This window comes from Rousettus aegyptiacus, unplaced genomic scaffold, assembly GCF_014176215.1.
Source record: "Rousettus aegyptiacus isolate mRouAeg1 unplaced genomic scaffold, mRouAeg1.p scaffold_m13_p_7, whole genome shotgun sequence".
Classification (NCBI taxonomy): Eukaryota; Metazoa; Chordata; class Mammalia; order Chiroptera; family Pteropodidae; genus Rousettus; species Rousettus aegyptiacus.
This window is the reverse complement of record NW_023416310.1, coordinates 22,843,018-22,868,899: the sequence shown is the minus strand read 5'-3', so window position 1 is coordinate 22,868,899 and position 25,882 is coordinate 22,843,018. Positions and strand designations below refer to the sequence as shown.

Here is a 25,882-nt window from a genome sequence, read left to right as displayed (position 1 = left end):
GAATTGAAATGTCTTCAGCAAAATATTCAACATTGTATTTTTCACACCATAAGAATTCACAATTCAAAGTTCTAAGGCCTTTGAGAATGTGCCTGACCTTCCAAGTCCCAGGAATATATAGATCTGTCAGTAATAGTTTTGTATTAAAAATACTATCTAAAGTATGATTTATACTATAAGAGGAAATACTATATGCTGACAAACAGAAACTTTTTAATTTTAGTGCTAAATAGAACTTTGAGGTTCTATGCTGATTTACTTTCTGATTCTTGAAATACAAATTGTTTTCAGAATTAAGAATAAGAATTAAGTTCCCCCAGATTATTTCTAATACAGGTTCTCTCCCCGCCCCCACTCTTAGAACACTGGCTTAGAAGTGGGAGATGGTGGGCAGCAAAATTACTTCCCAGAGCTGGAACTAGCTTTTTAATCATAGCGATTAAATGATTGCTGTGCACAAATCAAATAAGCAGCAATTATAGTCATAATAAAGAAGCAATGGAAAATTTTTCTAGCATTACTTTACAAGAATGACTTTGTTACATGTTTTGTTTGTTTGTTACTTTTAGGGTCGTGGTTTTGGAAAGTAGGCCAACTGATAACCCCACAGCAAATAGCAATCTGTACATCCTGGCGGGTCATGAAAACAGTTACTGAGAAATGTGCTTTGACACTTAACTATAGAAAGAAAGAACACTACCACGGCAACATTAATGGATGCTTGAAGCTGTACAAAAGCTGCAGTAACTTGGCTTCAGTTACTTGTAATTTATTGTGGCATGAGACAAGATGGGGAAAATTTTTGTTTTAAGTGGTATGGATATATTTAGCATATTGAACCACACAAGTGCTTAATTCATTGTTATGTAATCTTTGTACATATAGGCAGTATTTTTCTGTGAAACTTCATATTGCTGAAGACATACACTAAGAATTTATGTAGATAATGTACTTTTATGAGATGTACAAGTAAGTGTCTTATCTGTACAGATGTAAATGTTGATGAAAAATGCGATTGGGTTAATATTTTAAGAATTCTTTAGTATATTCTTGGGTGTGGCTATATTACAAAATGGGATGCCGGCAATGAAACAGTACATTTAACACTATTGTATTTTTATTATATGTAATTTAGTAATATGAATATAAAATCTTGTAACTTTTAAAATTGTAATGGAGGCTGTAATCATTTTATAATCTTGTTTTTAATTTTAATGCAAGTACACTGGTGTTTATATTTGCACAAAGTATTGATATATGATGTATTAAGTCACAAAAGTAAGCTGTGACCTTGTCGATTCACATTTGGCTCCAGAACATCTTTTTAAAATGTATTTGGATTGTTTACTATGTGAAACAAACCAATTAACCACCTGTTGTAGTAACTGGTTTTTTTATATTTAAGCAGAATTCTGTAAGATTGCTTGTCTATGCTTAAAAATATCTTTGAAAAAATTTTGAATCACAGAATAGCGGTACCGTGATGTAACACTGCAGTTGTCTGAATTACAGTATGCACAAAGAATAAATTAGCATTATTAAAGAGTCCACACTAAACATTTCATATAATCACATTGAAGAACTATAACATTCCATAGAGTGAAGTGCTTCAAATTTCTAGTGGAATTTTTACTTTTGTTGGCCTTATGATCATTTTCATATTTCTTTTGATTTAGAGTATTAACACATGGCCAAAATAATTTAGTTACTACCTCATGTAAACAATACAATGGTTACTACACATCACAAGAACTTAGTTTTGGTTAAAGTCATTTTTGATTGCTTTTTTTCCCAAAGGAATATGTACATACCAAGTTTTAGCAAAATGCACACTTTTGGCTCTTTTGGTATATGTTCTTTCTATTTTAATGTGAGTATATACACTAAGAACAAACTAAATTGTGATTTATGGTCTTCATTTATTTTAATTGATAATGCTTTTAAATATGTTTCTGATTGTACATAGTGTAAAATAAACATGTTTTTTAACATGCTGTTGTATAGTAGCTTGTCATCTGGCTTTATATATAGTAAAACTGAAATATAGCTAGAAAAAACTTTTCATAATTACTGTGCATTAAATCCTTAAATACCCATTCTGATCCCTCAGATCATGGGTTTTTTTCTTTTCTTTTTTTTTCTTTTTTTTTTTTGAACTGTCATCTAAATTTCATAAGAGTAATATTTCCACATTTGAGAAAGGAACGTCTTAATAGAATCTTCACCTTCCTGATCAGGAAAATCAATTAAATATTCATAGTCTTTTTGTTAGAAAAGGTGTCAGCAAACTACATTCTTCAGTCCAATCCCATTTACCACCTATTTTTGTAAATAAAGTTTTATTGGAACACACTATGTATTCATTTACGTGTTGCCTATGATTGCTTTGGCACACAATTTGGCAAAATTGAGTGATTGCAAAAAAAATTTGTATGGCCCACAGAGCCTAAAATATGTATTCTCTGACCCTTTATAGAAAAAGTTTGCGGACTCCTGAGTAAGAGAAAGAAAGGGAGACTGTTGGGGAATGTGATTCTGGAAGTAAGGAAGGGGAAGATTAGGTGAGAAGAACTGGAACAGGGGTGAAGAGGCACTATTTCTACTCGCTGGTGCCGCTTGCCTGTTGTGAGGTTGGATAATTTACTTGACTAGAATAGAAATGTAACTTCTCAGTCATACATATGTTTAATCATAGCAGTCGTGTACATTTATCCCTTTCTCAACAAATACATTGTGACCAATCAGCATTAATGACTGAATAATGACTTTCAAAAACACATCTTTCCCAATATAACATTATCATCAATTTGTTAAAAAACAGACTCATGGAAAATATTGTCAAGAAATCAAGATTCTGTTTTGGGCATTTATTGACAAAGTTGTTGGTCCTTTTTCTGGGCCACTGCTTTTTCTAGTTTCTAAGTACTATAAGTTATAGAAAGGGTCACATCTCAAAAAAAAAAAAATCACATTTCTTTGACAAGCACTTAGAAATATTTCTAGAAAACAAGGTATATACCTGATTGTATATTACCCATGGGCATTTAAAATATATAGACTGCTGGAATCAGTCCTTGGGGGTGAGGCCCCAAAACCTATATTTTTACAAAGTTGTACAACTAATTTTGATGTACATCCCTGTGTGAGAACCATTGGCCAATACTGAATTTAAATAAGTGTTGGTCCGAGGATCACATGCCTCAGAAAAATAATCTTTAATGACACTTAAAAATACAAATTTTAGCTTCTACCCAATAACTTCTGATTAAGGATTTTTATTCATTCAAAAGGAAGATAGCCACTCAAATGTTTAAAACAGTATTTTATCTTCATTTAAGTTCAAGCTGTCTTGTTAGCTACTTTCTTAGACATTGGTGTTGAAAAGAATGAGAACAGCTGTTTTCTGGGCCTATTGGCATCATTCTGCTTGCAAGTGTGTTACTGATTTCATTAGAGAAATAACAGGTAGATACCAGTTTTCAGTATTAATAGAAGAAAGAGGAAAGTGTGCTTTCTAAAATAATAGGTAAACATTAAGTATTACTTAAGGGAATATAATAAGTGACCAATGCCAGGTGTGCCAGGTGCTATTCTACATGGCTCACATTTTCCTACTGAAGCCCCGGAACAGCCCCAGTGAGGTAGGAATTGTTGATACAGATTTACAAATGAAGAAACAGGCACAGAAAGGTTAAGTAACTTGCCTAAGAATATGGCTGGTAAGTGGTAGGACTAGGATTTGAACCTAGGTGCTTAACTACTGTGTGAAACTATCACACAGAATACATCCAGTATAGCTACTGCCCTCTCAAATCCACTCCAGCATTTTCCCCCCTAAAGTTATATTTATTTTCTCCAGGAGGGAGTTGGATTTCAAAATCTAATTTTCACTGCCTCTTTGCAACAATAGAAAGTAATTTCCTGTCTTAATTTTTTGCTGTACCAGAAAGCATTTTCCGTATTGAGAGCATTTTATGTGAAAGGATTTGCATAAAATCAACTTTACAGTTAAGCTTATTAAATAAGTATGGTTAAAACTCATTACAAAGACCTTTTTACTTTTGTGAGATAATTGTTTAACCAGTATATATTATTTACAGTGGATCCAGAAACTTTTCAGCACTGGAGAAAATACAGAAAAGGCATCATTCCCAGTATTCAAGGGGCACACTTGGATAAAAAGAAGATACGTTTTAAAAGAGGTACAAAAGGCTGTGCCTACGTCTGCTCTGAGAAGAGGAAAGCCTATGTAAACCAGTTGTTGATAGATGAATAGGAGGTTATAAAGTGCAGGGGAAAGTCAGGGTAGGGAGCTGCAGCCTTGGCTAAGGCGTATGCAGAAATGCATGTTCAAGGGTTAGCGACATTAAATGCAGCTGAGTCTAGGGCGCCTGGAGCAGAGTAACAACGTGAAGCAAGAGAACAAGGATGAGCCCAACTTCGGAGAGCCACCTCAGAAGAAAAGTAGCTCTAGTCAATGGTTTTGGAAACTGCAAAGATGAAATACTGCAGGAAGGTGAAAATGAGGCAGTTGGGTTCATAAATAAGGTGATCACTTGTACCCTTACGGAAATTTTTCTGTATGATAAGGGCAGAAATGATATAGAAATGTGTAGATATGAGATTATGTAGATTTGAGTATATCAGGAAGTTACATACTGGTTTTGTTTTCTAAAGATGGGAGGAGATTTGGACCTATTTCTTAGGAAGTGGAGAATCAAAGACACATGAGAAAACAGAGTCACCCTGAGGTAAGAAGGGAAATAAAAGCATCGTAAATCTGGGCATGATGGAGAGCATTTTACTGATGCTAAACAAAGTATGTACATGCTCATTAACAGCATATAGTATGTTTCAGTTCATCCTGGGAAAAAGAAGAGTAAACTTTGTCAAAAATCTATCTTTTCCAACTTACCCCCACACAGCATTCATTACATTCCTTGACTTGCTTCCCTACTGGGTAACAAATATGTCTCTTAATCTATATCAGCCCCAGACACTAGTACAATGCTTGCTGAATTATGAAAATGGCAGCAAAGTACCACAGCCAATAACAGACAGCCTATCACAGAAAAGCCTACAAAAGTTTGCTGAAAAGCTATTTTAGCAATAAGGCAGGACCGAAGAGTGAGTAATGACTAATAGGATCTGACAATATTCAGAGGGTTTCTCAGGCAGGAAAACGGACTAATATTCAAGGTGATATTATTTAGTGCCCTTGAGACCTTGGAAAGGAGCAGAATTTAGTATAATCACTGTTAAAGGAAAAGTTTGTTTCCTGAGCGCCATCTTTAGGGCATCTTAAAAGATTCTCGGAGGAGAATCTGCCGCTGCGTCCACACTGACGTTCTAGGCTCGGCCTGGGTTATCCACCTGGGTGATGAACCCGGGCCGCGGGCGTCTGCGGCGGGCGCCAGGGGACCCCTCTCCGGAAGCCGCTGCCGCTCGCCGCCGGAGCGTCCGGTTGCCCGGGAGACGGCGCGGCGGTTCAGCTCGGGAGTTGCGCCGGCGGTTGTCTGCGCAGAGCGACTCGCGCCGGAGCTGGGGCTGCTCGGGCCGCTGGAGACTGCATCACTGTCGCTTCCATCCGCGCCGTAAGTGCGGGTCCCCGCGAGGGGCCGCGTGGACTGGGGGTCCGCGCGCGAGGTCGATGGAGAGCGATGTGGTGTCTGGATGGGGGCTCGCAGATAAGGGAAAGCGGAGTGGCCTCTGGAGGGACAGGAAGGGGTGGGGGTGAGAGGCTAGAGGTGACAAATGGCTCCTGCCGGCCACGCCAGCGAGCCGGTGGGGCTCCCTGGTGGCTGGAGGTAGGTGCGGCCCTGGGGACGAGGCTAAGGTGGCAGCAGAGGAGGGAGCAAGGGGCGCATATGCACTTTGGGAGACCCTTGTGTGGCGAAGCTAGACTACCATTAAATGAAGGGTCGAGATTAGTTTAGAGACGTGGAAATCACTGGAAATACAGTGACTTGTGTGCTGTGTGTACACATGAAATGTGATGTTTTTAAACAAAATTTATTGAATTATGTAAATTATGTGCTCTTCTGTTTTTTCTGGAGATGCTTTTAATTAATTCGATTGTACTGTCACCAAGACAAGTTTATACAGAGTTGTATGTAATTTTGAAGTTCTGTTAATTCCGTATTAAAACACAGATGCAGAACGGGTTTTTAGCCCATTTTCCTGGTCAATTTTATTAAATATAAATACATTCGGTTGCATTGGAAACAGTAATAACAACATAGCAAGCAGACTGTGACTTTCTGCCCGTAGTGTGGTTATTGGTCTAGCCTGGTCTTGAAAAAGTCTCTCCCTACCTCACTCACTCCTCATTCATAATGCCACTGTTTACACGAGTTTCCTAGAAACTTAGATTAGGAAATTAGTAAGTGTTTTTTCACCCCATTTCCTCTCCCTTTCTTAATTTTGTTTGCCTTCTGTCGATGTATTCGTTAGGCTTGCTTGAGCCCTCAGGATCTGGTTGTGATACAGTTGTTGAAAATACTCCACCTCCAAGTGTTTTCTCTTTTTTTATGTGCATCCTTTGCAAATTTTTAAAGACTAAGGAAATTAAACAGAAAAAAAATTCAAAGAATTTAATGATCCACTCAAGTATCTATCTCTGACTTTCTATGTTCAACAATGGGCCCAAGCTATACCTGTTTTTGCTTTTGTACACAAAACTTCATGAATCTAACAGTCAAACATCTGGTCAATTCTGAAGTCAGGAGGCCTGTAGCCAAGGGGTGTGTGTGTGTGTTTGTGTGTAGGTCACTAATGACCATGGAAATGTTTTCAACCAACTGCATCTATACCTATATCACTGTTGAATCTTAATCTCCTACCCAAGTACCGTATTAACAATCAAAATGCAATTATTACCTTTGCTTAAAAAAGAAAGCTGTTATATATATTTAGAGAAAAGTTTAGAGGATAAATATGGTAGATTGAGCACCTATTATGTGCCAGACAATGGACAAACGATGCTAGTCAGGTATAAAAAGTTATATGTAAAAGGAATGGGGGAAGTTGTTCACACTGTATGTCTGCAGAGAATGAGCCTGTCTTTAGGGATTGCAGAGGGCTAAGCAGAAAAGACATTTGAGTTGAACTGTAAAGAAGAAGAGGCTTTCTGGGTCATACCTTCCAAGCAGTGGTATAAGCAGAGACTTGGGGACCCGAAAATGTTTGGGGAAGGATCTGAGAAACAATGAGGGAAAGGTACAGGGGGAGCAGGGTGCAAAGGACTGTAAATATCATATACAGTTGGAACTTTATTCTTTGGCATTAGAGTCCCTAAGACATTTTTGAGGAAGGATGATATCTGATTATATTGATATTTGAGAAAAATGTTTTTGGTGTAAAGAAGTAAACATGCAGGGGGAAAAAAGTTAAGACACTTTAGTCCAACTATATATGGCTTTTGAAAGTAAGGTGCAGACATCAGTCATGTCTCTTTACCTTTAAATAGTTCAATGTATATTTTTTAAGAATGAGGATATTTTCTTACATAACCACAGTACAGATTACCAAAATCAGGAAATTTAATATGTTAATATTTAGGTTTTACCAATTACCCCAGAATTATTCCTTACAGGCTCCCCCTCACCATCCCTCCCCCCATTTAAAGGTCATACAGTGCATTGCATTTTTACATTTCTTTAGTCTCCTGTCTGGAATAGTGTTCTGACCTTTGTCTTTCATGGCCTTGGCATTTTTTTTTTTTAAGAACACAGACCAGTTTGTAGGAATGCTCCTCAGTTTGGTTTTGTCAGCTGTCTCCTCATGGTCACGTTCAGATTTTGCATTTTGGGCAAAAATATGACAGAGGAGATGCAGTGTCCTTCTCAGTGTTTCATTTCCCTTTTCTAGACTTTTCATGCAAATGAAATCACAATATGTGTGATTTTCGTTTCTGGCTGCTTTTGCATAGCATTACGTTTTTAGGTTTGGGGTTATTTTTTCTGTTCATCACATTATATAGCATGAGTCAGTAGTTTGTTCCTGAATAGTATTTCATTTCATGGATATTCGCTCATCAATCGATGGATATTTAAAGGCTGTTAAAAATAATGGTACTGTGAACATTTGCATACATGCCTTTGTGTAGACATATTTTTTAAAAAATTTTTCTGGGTAGATACAAAGAATTACTATTTATGTTTAACCTTTATGTTAAATTTATATTTAACTTTTAAGAAATTGACAAACTTCTCCTTTGGTGCTGTGCCATTTTACATTCCCACCATTAATGTTGAATTTCTGTATAACCTTATCAACACTATATATTGTCAAGCTTTTGGATTTTAGCCATTCCAGTGCATTGTGGTTTTAATTTACATTTCCCTAAGGACTAATAGCATTCTTTCATGTGCTTATTAAACATTTGTATATCTTCTTTAGCGAAATGTCTATTCAAATCTTTTGTCCATTATTAAATTGAGTTGCTTGATTTTATGTACTTTATATTATAAGAGTGCTTTATGTATGCGCTGGATACAAACCGTTTATCAGGTATATAATTTCCTAATATTTTTCTTTAGTGTGTGGCTCATCTTTTCATTTTCTTAATGAAACAAATTTTTTTTGATGACCAAAACATTTTAATTTTAATGAATTTCATTTTATGAATTTTTTTCTTTTATGGATTATGCTTTTGGTGTCTTAGAAATACTTGCCTGAAGTTTCAAAGATTTTTGTTTTTACTATGTTTATTTCTAGAAGCTTTAGCTCTCATATTTTGGTTGGTGATTCATTTTGAGTTATTTTTGATATATTGTGTGAGGTAGGTATCTGAATTTTTTGTGTGGGTAGGTGAGTGGGGTTTTTTTTGTTTGTTTTTATTTTTGCCTAAGGATACTCAATTGCCCTTGCATTGTTTGTTGAAAACAATATTCTTTCTTCATTGAATTGTGTTGGCATCTTTGTCAAAATCAACTGACCGTAAATCAGAGTTCATATCTTGACTCTATTCTCTCCCATTGATAAATATAACATATAATGTATATTATATAATATATGATATGTTACAATGGTGAGTTATAATTATATGTAAATTATATATCTGATAAAGGATTTGTATCCAGAGTATACATAAAGCATTCTTACAATGTAAAGTACATAAAGTCAAAAAACTCAATTTAATGTATATAATATTTTATATGTGCGTGCGCGTGTGTGCGCGTGCGCGCACGCGCGCACACACACACACACACACGCACACATGCCAATACCATACTTTCTTGATTTACTATAACTCTATAGTAAAATTCAAAGTTAGGTAATATAAGTCTTCCAAGTTGGTTCTTATTTCTTATTTTAAGTTGTTTTGGCTGTTCTGGATCCTGTGCATTTCCATGTGAATCTTAGGTTCATCTTGTCATTTCTACCCCAAAGAAAGTCTATAGGGATGTTTATAGGAACTGACTTTAATCTATAGATGAATTTACTGAGAACTGACGTCTTAGGGAGTTTTCCAGTCCATGACCATGACATTTCTCTCTTTCTATATAGACCTTCTTTAATTTCTCTGAGCAGTGTTTTAAATTATCAGTACACTTCACTTGTTAAATTCACTCCTAAACATTTTATTTTTTTTAATGTTACTGGGAGTGGAATTGTTTTTTTTAATTTCATTTTCAAATTGTTACCAATACATAGAAATAAAATTTATTATTGTATGTTGATCTTGTATTCTACATTGCAAACTTGTTCATTAGTTTTAGAAGCTTTTTTGCAGATTTATTAGGATTTTCTACATACAGTAGCATGCCATTTCCAAATCATGAGAGTTTTTCTTTCCATTTCCATCCTATATACTTTTAGTTTCTTTTACTTGGCCTATCACACTGGCAAAAATTTCCAATACAGTTTTATATATAAGTGGTTAAATAGAACATTTTCCCAGTCTTAGAGGGAAGTGTTCAGTCTTTCACCATTAAGCATGATGTTAACTGTAGGTTTTTGAGATTCCCTCAAGAAAGTAACCTTCTACTCCTAGTTTGGAAATTCTATCACGAATAGATGTTACGTTTTAAGTGCTTTTTAAATATATATCTACCGAGATGATTATGTAGTTTCATCTTCTAGTCTATTAATATGTTGTTTTATATTATTGGTTTTCAGATATTAAGTCGACCTTGCATTCCTCAGAAAAATCCCTGTTAGTCAAGGTATATAGTTTATTTTATATGTTTTTGCTGATTATTTGGTTGTGGATTCTTCTGTCTATATTTATGAGAATAATGATCTGTGGTTTTCTTGTGATTTCTTTGTCTGACTTTGTATTAGGGTAATACTGGCCTTATAGAATGAGCTGAGAGATGTTTCCTCTTCTGTTTTTTAGAACAGGTTATGAAGAATTGGTATTAATTCTTCTCTGAACGTGGGGTAAAATTCACCTGTGAAGCTATCTGAACCTGGACTTTTCTTTAAGGGTAGATTTTAAATTACTAATTCACTTTTGTTATTTGTTATGGATATAATCAGGTTTTCTATTTCTTCTTGAGTAAGTTTGTTACTTTATGTCTTATTAGACATCTGTTCAAATTGTCTGATTTGGTCAAATAAAGTTCTCTTTCATTCTTTTAAAATTCTATCGGGTGGTCCTGATTTTGGTAATTTTTATTTCTGTCTCTTAGTGTAGCTAAAGATTCATTAATTTTGTTGATCTTTTTAAAGAACCAGTTTTTTTGTTCTATTGATTTTTGTATCATTTATTTTTTTCTCATAAGGAGGAGTCAGTCATTAAGCATGTTGTTTCATTTCTTGTGTGAATGGTGCTCTCTCACTGTTTTCAAGATTTTGTTTTTAATTTTCAGCAGTTTGGCTATGATATATCTAGGTATGAATGTCTTTATGTTTTCTTATCTGAGGTTTATTGAGCTTTTTGGATATGTGGATTAATATTTTATATTAAATTTAGAAAGCTTTTGGCCATTATTTCTGAAAATATTTTCTTCTAACTCTTTATCACTACTTTCTGAGAATCTTATTACATATATTTTAACATTGTTTATTTTTGTCCCACAGCTCTCTGAGGCTGTGTTCATCTTCAGTTTTTTTCTCTTTCGTATTGGTCATTTTCTGTTTATTTTCAGATTCATTGATTCTTTCTTCTGCCATCTTAAATCTGTTGTGTCCGTCTAGTGAATTTTTCATTTCAGTGGTATTTTTGAACTCTAAAATTGCCATTTGGTTCTTTTTTATACTTTTTATTTTTCTGTCGATATTCCTACTTCTGAGTCATCATTATAGTTTCCTTTAATATTTAAATTGTAATTTGCCATAATTATTTGAACATATTTATAATAGCTACTTTGAAATCTTTGTCAGCTAAATCCAACATGTGGATCCACTCTCAATCCATTTTAATTGAATTTTTTCCCTATCAGTCACACTTTCCTTTTTTCTTAGCATGTCATAATTTTTTTTAATTGAAAATTGGACATTTTAGATAACATTATAGCAATTCTGGATTCTGATTTTCTTTCTGGGTAGTTGTTGTTGTTTTTTAATGGATTGGTTTTTGTTTTGGCAACCTGCCTGTGTTCCAGAATCTATCTTCTCCCAAGTGTGTGGTTGCTATCGCTGTTCAGTTTGTTTTTTTTTTTTTAATGATTACTACTTAATTCTTTTGGCCTGGCTTTCTGAAAGTCACCACTGTCTGCATAGCTCGGTAGTCAATAATTTGGGCACTGGTGGCACTCAGATACATCTAGCCATAAGTGTTTTTCACCCTCTGCCAGTAGATTGTGGGTTGGAGAGTGCATTCAGAATTCAGTTAGTCCTCAAATCTGCCTCAGGTTTAACTTTCCACTAGGCCTTCTCAGGTCTTCCCCATGCATACCCATAATTAATAGAATTTTCCAAACTTAATTTGTGATGGATTTCCCACGTGTTACTTGAGTGTAAATGCTTCAGTTTCTCCCTTTAAAAAGAGAGAAAATAGGATCTACTAAAAAATTGCATTGTAAAATAGCATGTTAATAGTCATTTATCCAGGTAAACACTTTTCCATTTGTGTATTATTATGGTGGCAAGTGAAAGTACATGATTTCCTACTTCATAGAGATAATCTATGGATGGAAAAGATTGAATATTAGTGAAGTAAAAAAAGAAGGGGGGGATACTCATTTGAAACGAGAACTTTTTTAAGTGGTCAATTCCTTACTTGACATTTATTAATACCAAGACCTAGAGAAAGTGGTTCTTCAGATTGTGCATTCTTTTGAATTAACTGAGGGACAATATACTGTAGTGATTAAAGCTGGATCTTTGGAATGCGACGACGGCATAGCTTCTAATTCCTCACTAACTTCACTGTGCCTGTTCTCTCGTCTGCTCGGTTGGATAAAAATAACACCTACTTCATGAAATATTTGTGTAGATTATATATAATTTGCATAAACAGTGTTATTTAAATGCTAGCTATTATTACTATTAAAGTATATCAATAAGATATTGCTGAATAAAGTGGGGTGGGATTTTTGAGACTAATTAAAGTTTTTATATTTTTAATTCCTAGACTGATTTATTTAATTATGCTGGCCTTATTTGTTATTTAACATGTAAACCAGTCATCACGAAATTCACAAATGGGTGATGCGAGACAATAATTAAATCCAGTATTTCCATAGAAATCACTATGGATATGAAAGTATTCATGAATTAGAGAAATCTGCCTTCTTTTTTGTGCTTTATTATTATTGTCTTTGAGAGCTACAAGTTTAAGGATTTGTTCCTTTACATATCAAAGCTAAGCACAATAAAAGATGCTCTAAAAAGGTGTTTTTATCTGTAATAGCTGCTTTGTTCAACAGCCCACATTTTCTCTCTCTTCTCTCCAGCAGGTGGAAGTATAGTGCTTTGTACCACGTCTGTCCTCAACCCTTCTAGTTTCTCCAGTATTCAAATGGCTTAGGAAGGAAAAGATAAACACCGTATTCAAGAGTGTGAAATATTCATTTAGCTGGATTTTATAGCATTATATTTTAATCATTTACTTGAAGATAATTAAAATAGATTGGATAAGGTCCCTTTACACAAATTTTTTTAATTCAACTGAAGTCAACACAGACCCATTATAAGAAATAGCATATGAAATTTTTGCAATAGCTGGGAGAACTCCATAAGACTGAACTCAGCTAACAAAATAACATCCAAATATTTTAAGTGTATGTAAAAGTAATTGGTAGAAATAAACCTTTGGCATCCTGGGCAAATTGCTTTTGTATAATAATCTGTGAGAACATTGTCCTCAGTAATTTCATTAAGATGAATTATCTTATTTTCCAGGTACAACACTACTTCAAGTCAGTCAATACAGTAATTTAAGTCAACTTCTACTATAATGGAAAAGTATGAAAAATTAGCTAAGATTGGAGAAGGATCTTATGGGGTTGTATTTAAATGCAGAAACAAGACCTCTGGACAAGTGGTAGCCATTAAAAAATTTGTGGAATCTGAAGATGATCCTGTTGTTAAGAAAATAGCACTAAGAGAAATACGTATGTTGAAGGTAGGTTAACTTTATGTGTCTGTAATATCATGGTATTGGATGAAATATGTATACTAAAATTACAAAGAAGTTCAAAGTGATATTTTTTTCCATTAGACTTAAATTCCTCTGTATCAACAACTTTGGGAAAGCAGTTGATCATCACTTGGGACTTTGGCCACCCTGATACTTAGCTGATATTATGAGTACAGCTATGATTGTTAAAATATTGAAGTACTTCCCTTCTGGTTGGTAAATATCTACTCCCCTGAGTCCCCTGGGAGCTAGACCTGGCCTCCCTCTGCCCCACTCCCAGTAAAAGAGCATCTCCTGGCAGAAGGGTTCCCAGGGCTGTGCCCGCGTGCCTGTAGGCATTAGTATGGATTGGTCCTCCCTGTCTCCACTGGTTCTTAGATGTACTGAATATCACCCCCAGCTATGTATACACATTTTACACAAAGATTTTGTTATGGTGGTTTCTACTCTGATAGGATTTGATGTATAAGATTCATAAGTTCTCAGTGTAAACATTTCCTATCCTAAAAAACTTTAGTTTTAGAACTGTAAGGGCCTTAGAGGTGCTTCTTATCCAGCACCCTTCTTTCATCAGAGAGGAAACTGAAACAAAGGACAGCTTTTCAGACATCGTATGTGTTGGAATGTCCTGGGAACATTATGCAAATTATTAGCGGGGTGGTTTAGGGTAGACCTGAGATTCTGCATTTCTAACAAATTCCCCAAAGGCACAGAAGCTGTGTTTCATGGACAGCACTTTGAGTAACAAAACACTTGTAATTTCCTCAGGAACACACAGTGAAACTTTACTTTTGACATATGTCATCTCTTTTTAGGAAATCCGTAAAAATCCAGTTTTAAGAGGGAGTGTTTAGTTACCGTATTATCTTCTCAAGTATGATATGTATCATGTTTCCTCAACTAATATGTTCTAGTGATTTGTTTAAAATACAATTTGATATCCGGGGATATGAAATCTTGAAAAATCTGGGGAGTTTTCAAGAGCACATCCATCATGATTTAAAAAAAAAAAAAAAAAAGTTTGCTGTTACCTTGAAGCCAGTAGAGGGCACTAGTCAGACAGCCAGCTCCGTCACAGAGCTAAGCTACAGGGTATGTCTGAACTGGACAGTGGTCGTTTTCTAATAAAAGTAATACTTTTTATCTGCCACCACCCCAAAGGTCTTCAGCTAAGGATAATGCTCAGGTAGTATCTCCTGGATTATAGGTGTCCCAATTGGAGACTGAACTTTAAGGTAAAAAGTAGCCAGATTCCAACTTAGTCTCTGGCGATGATGACTCTCAGAGGGTACATCTTTTTTGCTTTTGGTAGTTATATCCACATTTCCCCTAAACAGATTCCTTCCAGGATAAGTCTACCTTACCTTCCTCATATACACCTATTATTTAAATTCGATTATTTTCCTTCTCCTTACTATCTGTTTTACTTTAGACAAGTCACTGTTTTCCTGGGTTAAGTTAATCTCATTTGCAAAGGAGTTAAATTGCTGATCTACCCAAAGACAGATTCGACCAGGTTAAATCTTGAGGTTGCATCCAGCTATAGCATCTGTGAATTCCTTGCCCTCCTGGTAGAGACATTTCCCTTCTATTCTACAGATTTTACTGCAGCACAAAGGAGCTGACTTACCCGTGTGACCTGTTTCCTCCACTATTCACCTTTCTGCTCTTTGAGGCAGCGGAGTACATAGAAAATAAAATTGATGTGGTGCTCTGGGAATATTTTTACTATGTAAAAAGGATTCCCTTCTTCTAAGCTGGTGAACAGCAAGAATGTAGTCACAATGATTTTTTTTGGTCAAGCCATGCTTACGGCAACTGAGGTAGACAATGGTATCCACATTTAAGACTCATTACTGCAGAATATTCATTGAGCTTTACTATATACAAAATACTGTGTTCTATTTCTTTATATACCTTTCTGAGTAAATAGTATAAGGTTTGGAAAGGTGATTTGTCTACTATACTGGGAAAACAACAGGAACAATGACTTATAAGAGTGATCAGATGTCCTGGTCTATAGCTTTTGTCCCAGAGTCTGTCTGGTTAGTATCTTCTTTCAAAACTATCATGATTTATAAGCTAAATTATAGTCAGCCTAGCTATGGGCAGGGTGACCATATATGCCAGTTTGCCTGGGACAGTCCTAGCTTAGACTCATTACCCTGATTGGATGATAAATTATTTAGTTGCTCTAGTGATTAATTATCTTAATCAGGATTTTTCCTTTGGTTTACAACGTTAAACAGAGGCTGCCTTGTGAAGTGCTTCAATTTGGAGCTAGAATTTAACACATGAAACATCTAAGCGTAAGAGTGAACAACAAAATCAAAGAACAGAATTGGAAAATGAAAAATAAGTTAAAATCACAGACTAACTGTGGGGACTCCTCGAATAAGTGGTCTAATCGGATTTGAAGGTTGGGATCTAATATTTCTGAGAGCCAACACGAACATCCGGACTGGGTTTAAGTCCAGCTGACATTTACATTAACTCCATGGCAATATATAAGCTAAATGGGTACTGATGATTTTTATAGTCCTTTATTCAATAATTCCATTTCCTTATTTTTTTATTCAGGTCATTTTATGAATTGTGTATTTAGAATTTCCACAAAATGCATAAAGTATTTTTTGGTTTTAGTGCTTATATTTTAAGTTGTGTACTTTATTATCTCCAGAGAGATTCAAACAGCTTAGTTACCATTTATTATGGGTACATTAGACAGATTCTTAAATTTTTCTTCCAATGTTAAGATTCCATTATTCTTACTAAGAGTACTTTCTGTTGTAAGTAACTATAATAAATTCTCCACAAGATATGCGCAGAGAATGATAAACAAGGTTTTCTCTTCTTAAAATTATAAGGGATCTGTGCAGAAATTCTTACAAGAAAACAAATCACCAAACTTTGTATTCCAATTCCCTTGCAGCAATTAAAACACCCAAACCTCGTGAACCTCATTGAGGTGTTCAGGAGAAAAAGGAAAATGCATTTAGTTTTTGAATACTGTGATCATACACTTTTAAATGAGCTGGAAAGAAAGCCAAATGGGTAAGTAATCTAGAAAGTGAAGGTCTGTATGGCCAGTTCCCAATTTCATTATATATGGGATTAACTATGGCACATTTTAAATCTGAGCCACAGTGTCCCTTTCTACCCAGATGCATCTACTGGGGATCCCTTTCCAATCTCAGGATGTGCTCAAAAGGCAACCGAATATTAACCTAGAGTTAAAATAATTAAGAATACAAATCTATTTCAGATATAAATCACAATGCATTTTGAGGCTAAATTATATATTGGATTGTCTGAACTCAAGAAATTAGCTACGATTCAATATTAGGAAATCTATTCATATAATTCACTAATAGGATAAAGGAGAAAAAATACATATGGCTGATAAAATTTGAAAAGGCAGTTGATAAATTTAGCATCCTTTCCTGATTATTTAAAAACAAAAACAAAAACCTTAGCAAACTAGAATTAAAATATGTTCCAAGCATATACACACACAAACACAAATCCTCTTTGAATCAACAGCTGATTTTATGCTCAGCGCTAAAAGGAACCACCATTAAAGTAAGAAACAAGATAAGGACATCAGTTGTCACTACTATAATGTAACATTGTTCTGAGAGCTCTAGCCAATGTAATAACAAAAACAAATAGAGTATAGAACTTTTGGAAACAAGAGTAAATTGTCATTATTTGAGGGATATTCTATAAAAATCTAAGAGAACTACGTAAAGGGTTATTAAAACTAATGGAATTCAGTATAATGACTAGCATTTCCAAATTCCACACACAAAAATTATTAGCTTTTATATCAATCAGCACTTGAGAAAAATCTAGTGGAGAAGGATCTCATTTAAATATCAATAACAATAATTAAAAGTTTGGGAATAAAGTTAAAAAACAATTGTTAGTCTCTACATAAAGACAGCTATAAAACTTAACCGAGGTACCTAAAAGATTTTATTTACATGAATATATATATACACATACATAGGTGAAGTAACCTTTGGTTGACCTCACAGATTGCAAGGACCTTGTCAGTTTACAGTCCCTTATTTTTTTATCTTTATGCCTACAGCACCTGGTCCTCCTAGGTGGTCTCCCATCCAAGTACTAACCAGGCTCGAGCCTGCTTAGCTTCCGAGATCAGACAGAATCAGGCTTGTTCAGAGTAGTATGGCCATAGACCTGAATGTATGTTTTTGAATGGAAATATTATTATAGAGATACTGCCTCCAGATTTATTTATTTATTTATTGCACAAAAATCTAATCAGAATGCTGATGGGATATTTTTTAAGTTGAAAAAAGACTAAATCAATGAATTTTTTTAAAAGAAGAAAGTGTAACCGCCAAAATTTAAAACATATTATTTACAGAGATTCCCTTTGACAGAAAGTACCATAAACAAAACTAAAAAGAAAATGGCTAATTGGGTAAATTATTTGCCATATGATGAATTCATATAATTTCATATCTACATATGCAGATTTTGCAAATCACATTTTTAAAAAGATTAACACCCAGTTAGAAACTATATTCATTCAAAAAAAAATTAATAAACTTCTACTGTTGTGCCAGGCTCAGTGCAAAGGATACAGCAGTGAAGAGAATACAGGAAAAAGTTGCCTAACTTTATGGAACTGGGATCCAGTGAACACGAAAAAGCAAATCATAAAAAGAGGGCAGAAAGTGACCAATACACTATGAAAACATGTTTATCCTCCCTATTTATCAAAGAAACTTAAAATTTTTACATAAGCTACTGTTTCTCACCTATAGGCAAAGATTATTCAAAAATCAGTGTACTCTGTTGTGCAAGTCAGGGAATCAGGCATTCTCGTTTACAGCTGGAGAGAGTGCATATAATTAGGAGTGCAATTTGACAGTACTTACAAAAATCTGTTTTCATCCTTTGACCAAGAAATTCCATTTAGTGACATTTATATTAAGAAAAGAATCAGATAGATAGGTCAAAAAGTTATACATAAGATTGTTTAACATGTGATTATTTACAACAAAAACATTGGTACTGACCTAATTTTCCAATAATAAATATTTAGTTAAATGTACTTTGGTATATCCATACAGTGGGACACGAGGCTTCCAGCCCATTAAAAGCAAGCTGTAGAAGAATACTTAATATTCCTAAGAAAATATTCATAAAATGATAAGTGAAAAAAATGAGGTTATAAAGGACGTTTAGTGTAATTGAGGGGTGGTGAGAGAGGAGCCTTGAGAATTGATACTTCCACAGAATGAAAATACTTCAAGTGAGATCATCAGAGGGTTCTCAACAAGGCAAAACCAGTCTTGTTACACAAGTTTGGGAGCTACTTCTCATGAGAAGGAACATTTGGTAGATATTCTTAGTTATATGGATACTCCCAAGTGTCACATTTCAATTTTTGAAGATTCTTTTTCAATTAACTGAAAATTTAATTAACCCCACATAAATTTATTTTATGTTGTCATTTAACACTCTGCAAGATGATTCTGTGTCTGATTTTTCAGTCATTTCATGTTAGCTCCAATGGGTCCATGGAGTGAATCCTACAGATAATAGAAATAAAGGGTTATTATAGAGCAACCATTGGAACTCTTGGTTTCCTGATTGTCTTAAACCTAGATAGTAAGCCCCTAAACCATCCTTTTTTCTTCATTTTTTTCCCCAGTGAATCGAGAAACAGCCAGCCCATTCCCATTTTTCTTATATTACTTTCCCATATGTCCTCGTATTCGATCACATTCAGTACAGCAAAGCCTTTCCTTGAATAGGCACTTCATTCCAGATAACCAAAAGTGATTATTTAAATAATTGTTTCCTTACTAGATTCCCACTTGCTAGTGTTCCAGCCACTAATGGTAATTGGATCCTCCTGCCTTCAGACCCAACTAAATCAGAGAGCCAATCCTAGATTCCCAAGGCCTAAGTTTGTTCGCCATATCCACTTCTGGTGTCATACTCTTAACTGAACAGGATTCAATGACAGAATTCACTCTAGCTTGTTTAAGCAAAAAGGGGTTTATTACAGGGTATTGGTTTATGAAATTTCTGAGAGTGCCAGAGAAACAAGCTTAAATGAGCACCCATTAGGTACCAGGTACTGTTCTAGGCCCCAGAGCTGCAGTGATGGATGAGATAAAGTCCTTGCCGAGTTACAGGTCTTTGAAGAAAATTCAAGCACACTGAGGAATTAGAGAATGCCCAAGGAGAGAAGTAGGAGAAACAATCACTACAACAGCTTGGAGGTGTAAACAGCATGGCATGTTCAGGGAATAGCTGAAACCTTTGGAACTAGAGAGGAGTGTCTGCGGGAAAGTAGAAAGAGAGAAGGGCGAGGAGGCAAACAGAAATGAAGTCATTACTAGGCTGGTAGGCCTTAGGATCAGTTGGATTTTATTCTAGGATAAGCAAAGGCTTACTGAGAAGGACTCAGTTTATCTTGATTACTGATAAAGAAATCTAGTTTTTCATGTTAAGTTATATAACAGACTAAAAGATGATGAGCACTGATGTCAGCGTCAGGATCCCCTGAGTAGCTAGGAGAGCAGTGTTGGAGCAATCCAGTCTGAATTCCCTGAACGCATTACCCCTATTAACCCATTCAGCCTTGAGTTACGACGTCTAGTTTTTGCTCTCAGGCCTTCATGATTACTTTCTGTATTTGTTTTTGCACTCACCCAAAGTGTAATATTTATACATAAGTATCAGTCGATTTCTAGAGAAGGTTTTATTTTACTCCAAAATGCTTCAAAAAATGTTGCCTGTAGCTAAATACTATTTCAATGCTCTGTCTTTCTGGAATGAGCACTGTGTGAATCTGTATTCTCCTCGATAACTATCTTCTGTTTGTAAGATTGGTGGTATTTGTTTGGAGTTGTTACTCTGTGTGTATGTTGTTTTGCCTAAGATAGAATCTGCCTTCTTGGAATCTGAGCCTAAGGATTCTGTTTTGACACTTCCTCTGAGATGCAGTTAAACACCACTCTTCCGCAGCAACAGCTAGGGACTTTCTTATGACATCACCCTGTGCCAGTTCCATGTTACCGACACTAGTAACCAGGGTTCTGCCAGTTTCTGAACCCTTGCCCTTGCCTTGTTTCCGGATTCCAGTCCTTGGTCCTCTGTTCCTATAGTCCTCAGATCCCACCAAGCCTGCCATTTCTACATGACGAGGCCCAAGTGCTACTCTTGCCAGTCCCTCCCAAGGATTGAAATCCATTTCCCTTCCCTCGACCATTATCAATCTATTCTAAATCACCAAATCTCACCTGGATTATTAAATTAGCCTTCCCATTAACCTCTCCGTATCCACTTTGCCCCCAGAAATTCTATTCTCTATATTATGTCATTTGCCTTCTTAAATATTCAGTGACTTCCCTTTAAACTTAGAATAAAATCTAAATTACTTAACCAAGATTTATAAGACCCTCATGGTTTGGCTCCTGCCAGCCTCACCAATTCCCTCATACTCTCGCCACACTGGCCTTATTCCAAATATGATAAAATATTAAAGCTGGGTAATGGGTGTGTTTGGAATAGTAGATAATTTTAAAATTTAATTAAAAATGTAATAGATATTTAATAAAACTTGTTTTAGATTTCCTTTTTTTTTTTTGAAATTTGCAAACAACAGTCTCATCTCATGAATAGGACTGAAAAACAACACACCGAGAAAAATATTTACAACATATCTGCAGACTTTAATATATGCTAAGTCGTCATAAATCAATTTTAAAAGGTGTAAAGAGACCAATCATAAAAAGCAATAAAGGCTATGAACAGGAATACACAAAAGAAGAAATGTAATGACCAATAATCATGTGAAAATTAAATTCACTAATAATGAAATGCAAATGAAAACCAAAATGAGATATTTTAACCACAAATAGGCAAATGATTTGGCAAAACCAAAGGAAGCGATAAGGACTTTAATGCCCAGATATTTGGTGGGGGTGTGAATGGGTATAACCTGCCTTAGAGAGGGTAATTTGTCAGTATGTAACTGACAGCGTCATTCAGGAGGCATTGAAAAGACATCAACAGAAAAGTTAAAGGGACTGTAGTTGCTATAATTTATAGAGATGATTACACAAAGTAACTACTCTCAGCCAAAATACAGGTTACTCAGATCCTCGATTCTCCAATGGAAAATACACCTGTCCATGGTACTTTTCCAATATTTTCCACACGGAGTAAGGATTCTGCAGGGACAAAAGCTCCCAGCTTCCCATTCTCCTGGGCCCTTTAATCTCCCTGGCCTCCCATGGCTGTGTACCTGCCTGCTTGCCAGGTGTTAGCCGCTGTTACCAAACAACTCCAACACTTGCTTCACTGTTTACCACCAACACAAATTGGATGAATTGAAAGTCAGTCTTCAAGCATAACTTTTTTCCTGCAAAGGCAGGTGTTGGGTCTACCTTAAGTTCATCCCTGCAAGATCAAAATATAATATATGCCAACTATTGGTCCCGGAAATGCCACATCTAGAACTTACCTTAAGAAGATAATTGCACAACTGCAATAAGATGGATGATTACATATATTCATCGAAACGTCATTTCTAGAGATAAAAATTGAGGCAACCTAATTTTTCATTAGTGAGGATAAAGAAATCATGATAGAACCGTATAATGAGGTCCTTTACAGCCACTAATATATCTGTATGCATGCTAGTATTCATATCTGCTAACAGGCCTACAATGTTTCTGAAAGAGGCAGGGGAGCTGCAGAGGGTGACCCGAGTACTAGGCAGGTATGAGAGAACTCTCCATAGATAAACTTTTATACTTTTTAAATTTTGAACCATTTGAATGTACTTATTTGAAATTAAAGTTGAAAAGTAGATGCAGAGATATTCAGAGAGGGGAGAGAAAGAGTTGCCTGAAAGGACAGCTGCCGTTAGGTTACAGCAATTATTTTGAGTTAGCAAAATTTGAGTCAACACTTTTTAATTCCTTTGCTTTTCTGTATTGTTTGAGTTTTCATAAGCATTTATCATTTTTACAGATGTAAATATTTCAGATTTCTAAAGGAAATTATATAATTGCAATAAAAAAACAGTAAAGCAATTTTTATTAAAACATTTTTAAAAAGTAAATTTCCAAGACAGCCTTTCCACTGTATTCATTGGCCATCACAAGCTCCATCCATTTCATTTCTGTTCCCAGTTCTCCTCCTGTAACCCCATCCTAGGAGTTTTCATTTTCTATTTTATTTTTTTCCCCAGAGTTGCAGAAGGAGTGATCAAAAGTGTATTGTGGCAAACACTTCAAGCTCTTAATTTCTGTCATAAACATAACGTAAGTAACATTTTCTAATATGTTTGTTAATTCTCCATGATGACTTCTAACTAGCTCGAGGGTGCCTTTAAGAGCTGAAAATGGAGGGAAAGTAAGAACTAGAAGAGCAAAACAGTGTTATAAAACATGAGGCAATCAATGCATTACTCATGACCCTTTTCTAATTTCTGTAAGAATCAAATTGCTAATTCCTTATGAATTAGAAGTCTTAATGTCTCCTTTTGCCTCGGTACTAATGATTCTTATGATTATTTTTAAATTGGGTTAAAATGAGTTTTCAGGATATCACTAGTGTAATCCACCATAGTTTTTATGTCTCTCGAGTCATTCTATAACAGTCCCCCTACCCCTACCTTTTTAAAAAAAAAAAATTTCATCATTGATTTTTTAGAGCCATAGTTCCTACACTTGAGCATTCATGGAAATCCCCTGAAGGTTTTGTTAAGACAGTTTTCTGGGCCCACGCCCAGAGAAGTTCATTCTATAGGTTTCGGGTAGTTCCTGAGACTTTGCATCTCTGTCATTTTCCCGGTTGATACTGAAGCAGCTGGTCCAAAAACCACACTTTGAATACCACTGTGTTATAGAAATCATGTTGACTGATTGCTTCCTGTGTGTAACAGAACTTGTTCTTTCACCTGTATTTCTTGTAAGTTTGTATTTCTATAGAGAGGCTTGATAATTTTCAGATTCAGTTTTATAGGCAAGAATGCTTCATATATAGTGCTATATACCTCTTATTGCATCAGTATCATGAGGCATCTAATGTCTGGTTGTCCCACTTTCGATAATCTAAAATAGACTCGTGGGTTCAGAAGGTACTTGATTGATCACCTCCTTTATTAATTTTCCTTGTCAACATTTTACTTGATGGTTTTAGCATCCATTGATGATTGTTGCCTATATCCAGTGCTTCACTGGGGTTAAAGATGGTGATTTTCTAATTCTGTTATTCCTTCTGCATTTATTAATGGGAATTCTATGGAGAACCTACCCCCATGGACTCTGGCTACTGTAAAATACAATAGGATAAATATGTGATTATTTTCTTTATTTTTGAATACTCAAGGTGATGAATTGGTGTCTTAGCAACCTCTAAGAGTGACAGTGAAGGGATTTTATGGGGTGTTGGACATCATTATAAATATAAGGATTTTATATATTTGATGTGTTTCAATCCTTTGCTATCATTGCTCTTTTTGGTGTTCAACTTGTCCCATCTTAGGTCAGTGAGAGCTTATTTAAGCTGGCTCCTGGCTACTTTTGCTATAATGATAGTTTAAAAAAAATAACCTAGACCTGTTGAGTTGGTGCCTCCACAAAGGCAGCGATGAGGCAAGGATACAGTCTACCATATGGTCCATTTTGATGCCAGCAGAATGTCTATCATAGTAGTAAAGATTGCCAAAAAAGAGTACGAGATCACAGAACTAAATGTCAGTACTTAGGAGGAACTGAGACAGTCAGTGAAGATTTTGTTAGGATAAATCAGAAGCTTTTATTTGCTATTAATAAAGTATAGAGAGACATTGTTCACAGAATACATAAACCTGTTTTTCATGATGCAAACTGTGCTTTCAAGTACTTACCGAAGATAACACTGAATTGAATCCACATCTCTCTTGCTTTCCACCATGATAGGGGAAGTATTAAAGTTCACCTAAGGTAACTAAACTAGCATTATGGTAGTTAAGATGATTCTTTTTAAGTCCTGTTAACCATAATATTTGTACTTTACATAAACAGACACTTTGCTGTGTACTAGATTATAAGCTTGAATGCAATGTCTGTGGCTGATTTATCTTTGTATCTCTTCAGTGCTTAGCAGGATCTTTTTATATAAAAGATGCTCAATAAATATTTATAGAATAACTGGATGAATAAGTGAGTTAGTCACTAGTCATCAACCTACTTACCTGACTTTGACTTAGTATTTCCAGCAGATGCAAACATTATTGTAGCTCAGTGCAACGGCCATCATTTCCCTGCTTAGAACACATTCTGTACCTTAAGCTTTAAAATATTGGAAACCTCCAATTGATCATCTATGATCTCTATTAAAAATGGATAATTTCCTCCAACATGGAAATTCCAAACTCGGGTTATCTCATTTTTCTTTCCTATGGTAAGCCTTTTTGTATCTATCTTTTTATTTTATCTATTAAATAAAATGCACGCAAAGGAAAAAATCTAAGTCTTATATAAACAGTTACAATACTACACCTAAAACCTTTATACACTCCTTGTCTTTAGAGGAACCCTCATGATACCCTCAAAGACTAGAAAAGGCATTCTGACCCTACCTTAAAATCTCCAGAGCAGTGATCGTAACCAAGACCGGGAAGGTTTAAGTAGTGGGGGATTAAGGTCTTGCTACTCAAAGTGTGCTTCCTAGAGATCACCAGAGAGCTCATTACAAATCCAGAATCTCAGGCCCATTCCAGATCTGCTGAATCAGAATCTGCATTTTAGCATTGTGCACATCAAATTTTGAGAAGCACTGAACTTAAGAAAATACTTACTCATTTTGTTCTTTTTTTACCTTGTAATATTACTGAAGTGAGGTAAACAGTGACCCATTTAGAATCATTATGAACTCATGGATTTTTATGTATTGGATGTATCGATTAGAGAAAAAGAACTTCATCTCAAAATGACAAAACTACATTGACTTCCAAGATATGAGTGTATCACGCTGCAAATCTATCATCATTTTGTTGATATTCATCTTCTGGTTGTGTCGAGAAAGGAGGTCTCTTTCCTCATTTATTGCTGACTGAGTACCCATCAGTAAAGCTCAAAGAGAACAACCTTTTCAGGTAATAGAAAACTATTGTTCAGTCAGGCTATAAAGAAGCAATTTCTGGTGAGGCAGTTTCAGGAGATGATTGTTCAGGGTCAGTTTTAAAATACCGTGGCTCTCTCTTCATGCTTGCTTGTGAGCCAGAAGATAGGAGATTGTTCAGCAGCCACAGTGACCCAATTTGAGCAATGTTTGCTAAAAGCTGTATATGAAACCAAAGTTTAT

General features: G+C 35.4%; 2 protein-coding genes and 1 pseudogene across 8 annotated transcripts in view; 2 read left to right on the top strand and 1 right to left on the bottom strand.

Annotated features, from left to right (window-relative positions):
- MAP4K3 (mitogen-activated protein kinase kinase kinase kinase 3) overlaps positions 1-2,096 on the top strand; it is a 138,146-nt gene extending 136,050 nt beyond the window's left edge. For all 5 annotated transcript variants that reach the window (XM_016142254.2, XM_016142252.2, XM_016142258.2 and 2 more), the window contains one exon: positions 570-2,096. In XM_016142254.2, the coding sequence (XP_015997740.1) occupies positions 570-657 (88 nt within the window). In that variant the 3' untranslated portion in view covers positions 658-2,096. The remainder of the gene's footprint in view (positions 1-569) is intronic.
- Positions 2,097-2,476: 380 nt separating this feature from the next.
- The window catches only part of CDKL4 (cyclin dependent kinase like 4), a 41,081-nt gene continuing 17,675 nt past the window's right edge, over positions 2,477-25,882 (top strand). The window contains exons 1-5 of one of the 3 annotated variants that reach the window (XM_016142261.2): positions 2,477-5,594; positions 10,123-10,169; positions 13,294-13,516; positions 16,464-16,585; positions 22,782-22,854. In XM_016142261.2, coding sequence (XP_015997747.1) covers positions 13,349-13,516; positions 16,464-16,585; positions 22,782-22,854 — 363 coding nt within the window. In that variant the 5' untranslated portion in view covers positions 2,477-5,594; positions 10,123-10,169; positions 13,294-13,348. Of the gene's footprint in view, positions 5,595-10,122; positions 10,170-10,467; positions 13,517-16,463; positions 16,586-22,781; positions 22,855-25,882 lie in introns of those variants that run through there. The other 2 variants (XM_016142260.2, XM_016142262.2) reach the window with 2 other exon arrangements.
- On the bottom strand, positions 17,619-17,737 carry LOC118606132 (annotated as a pseudogene).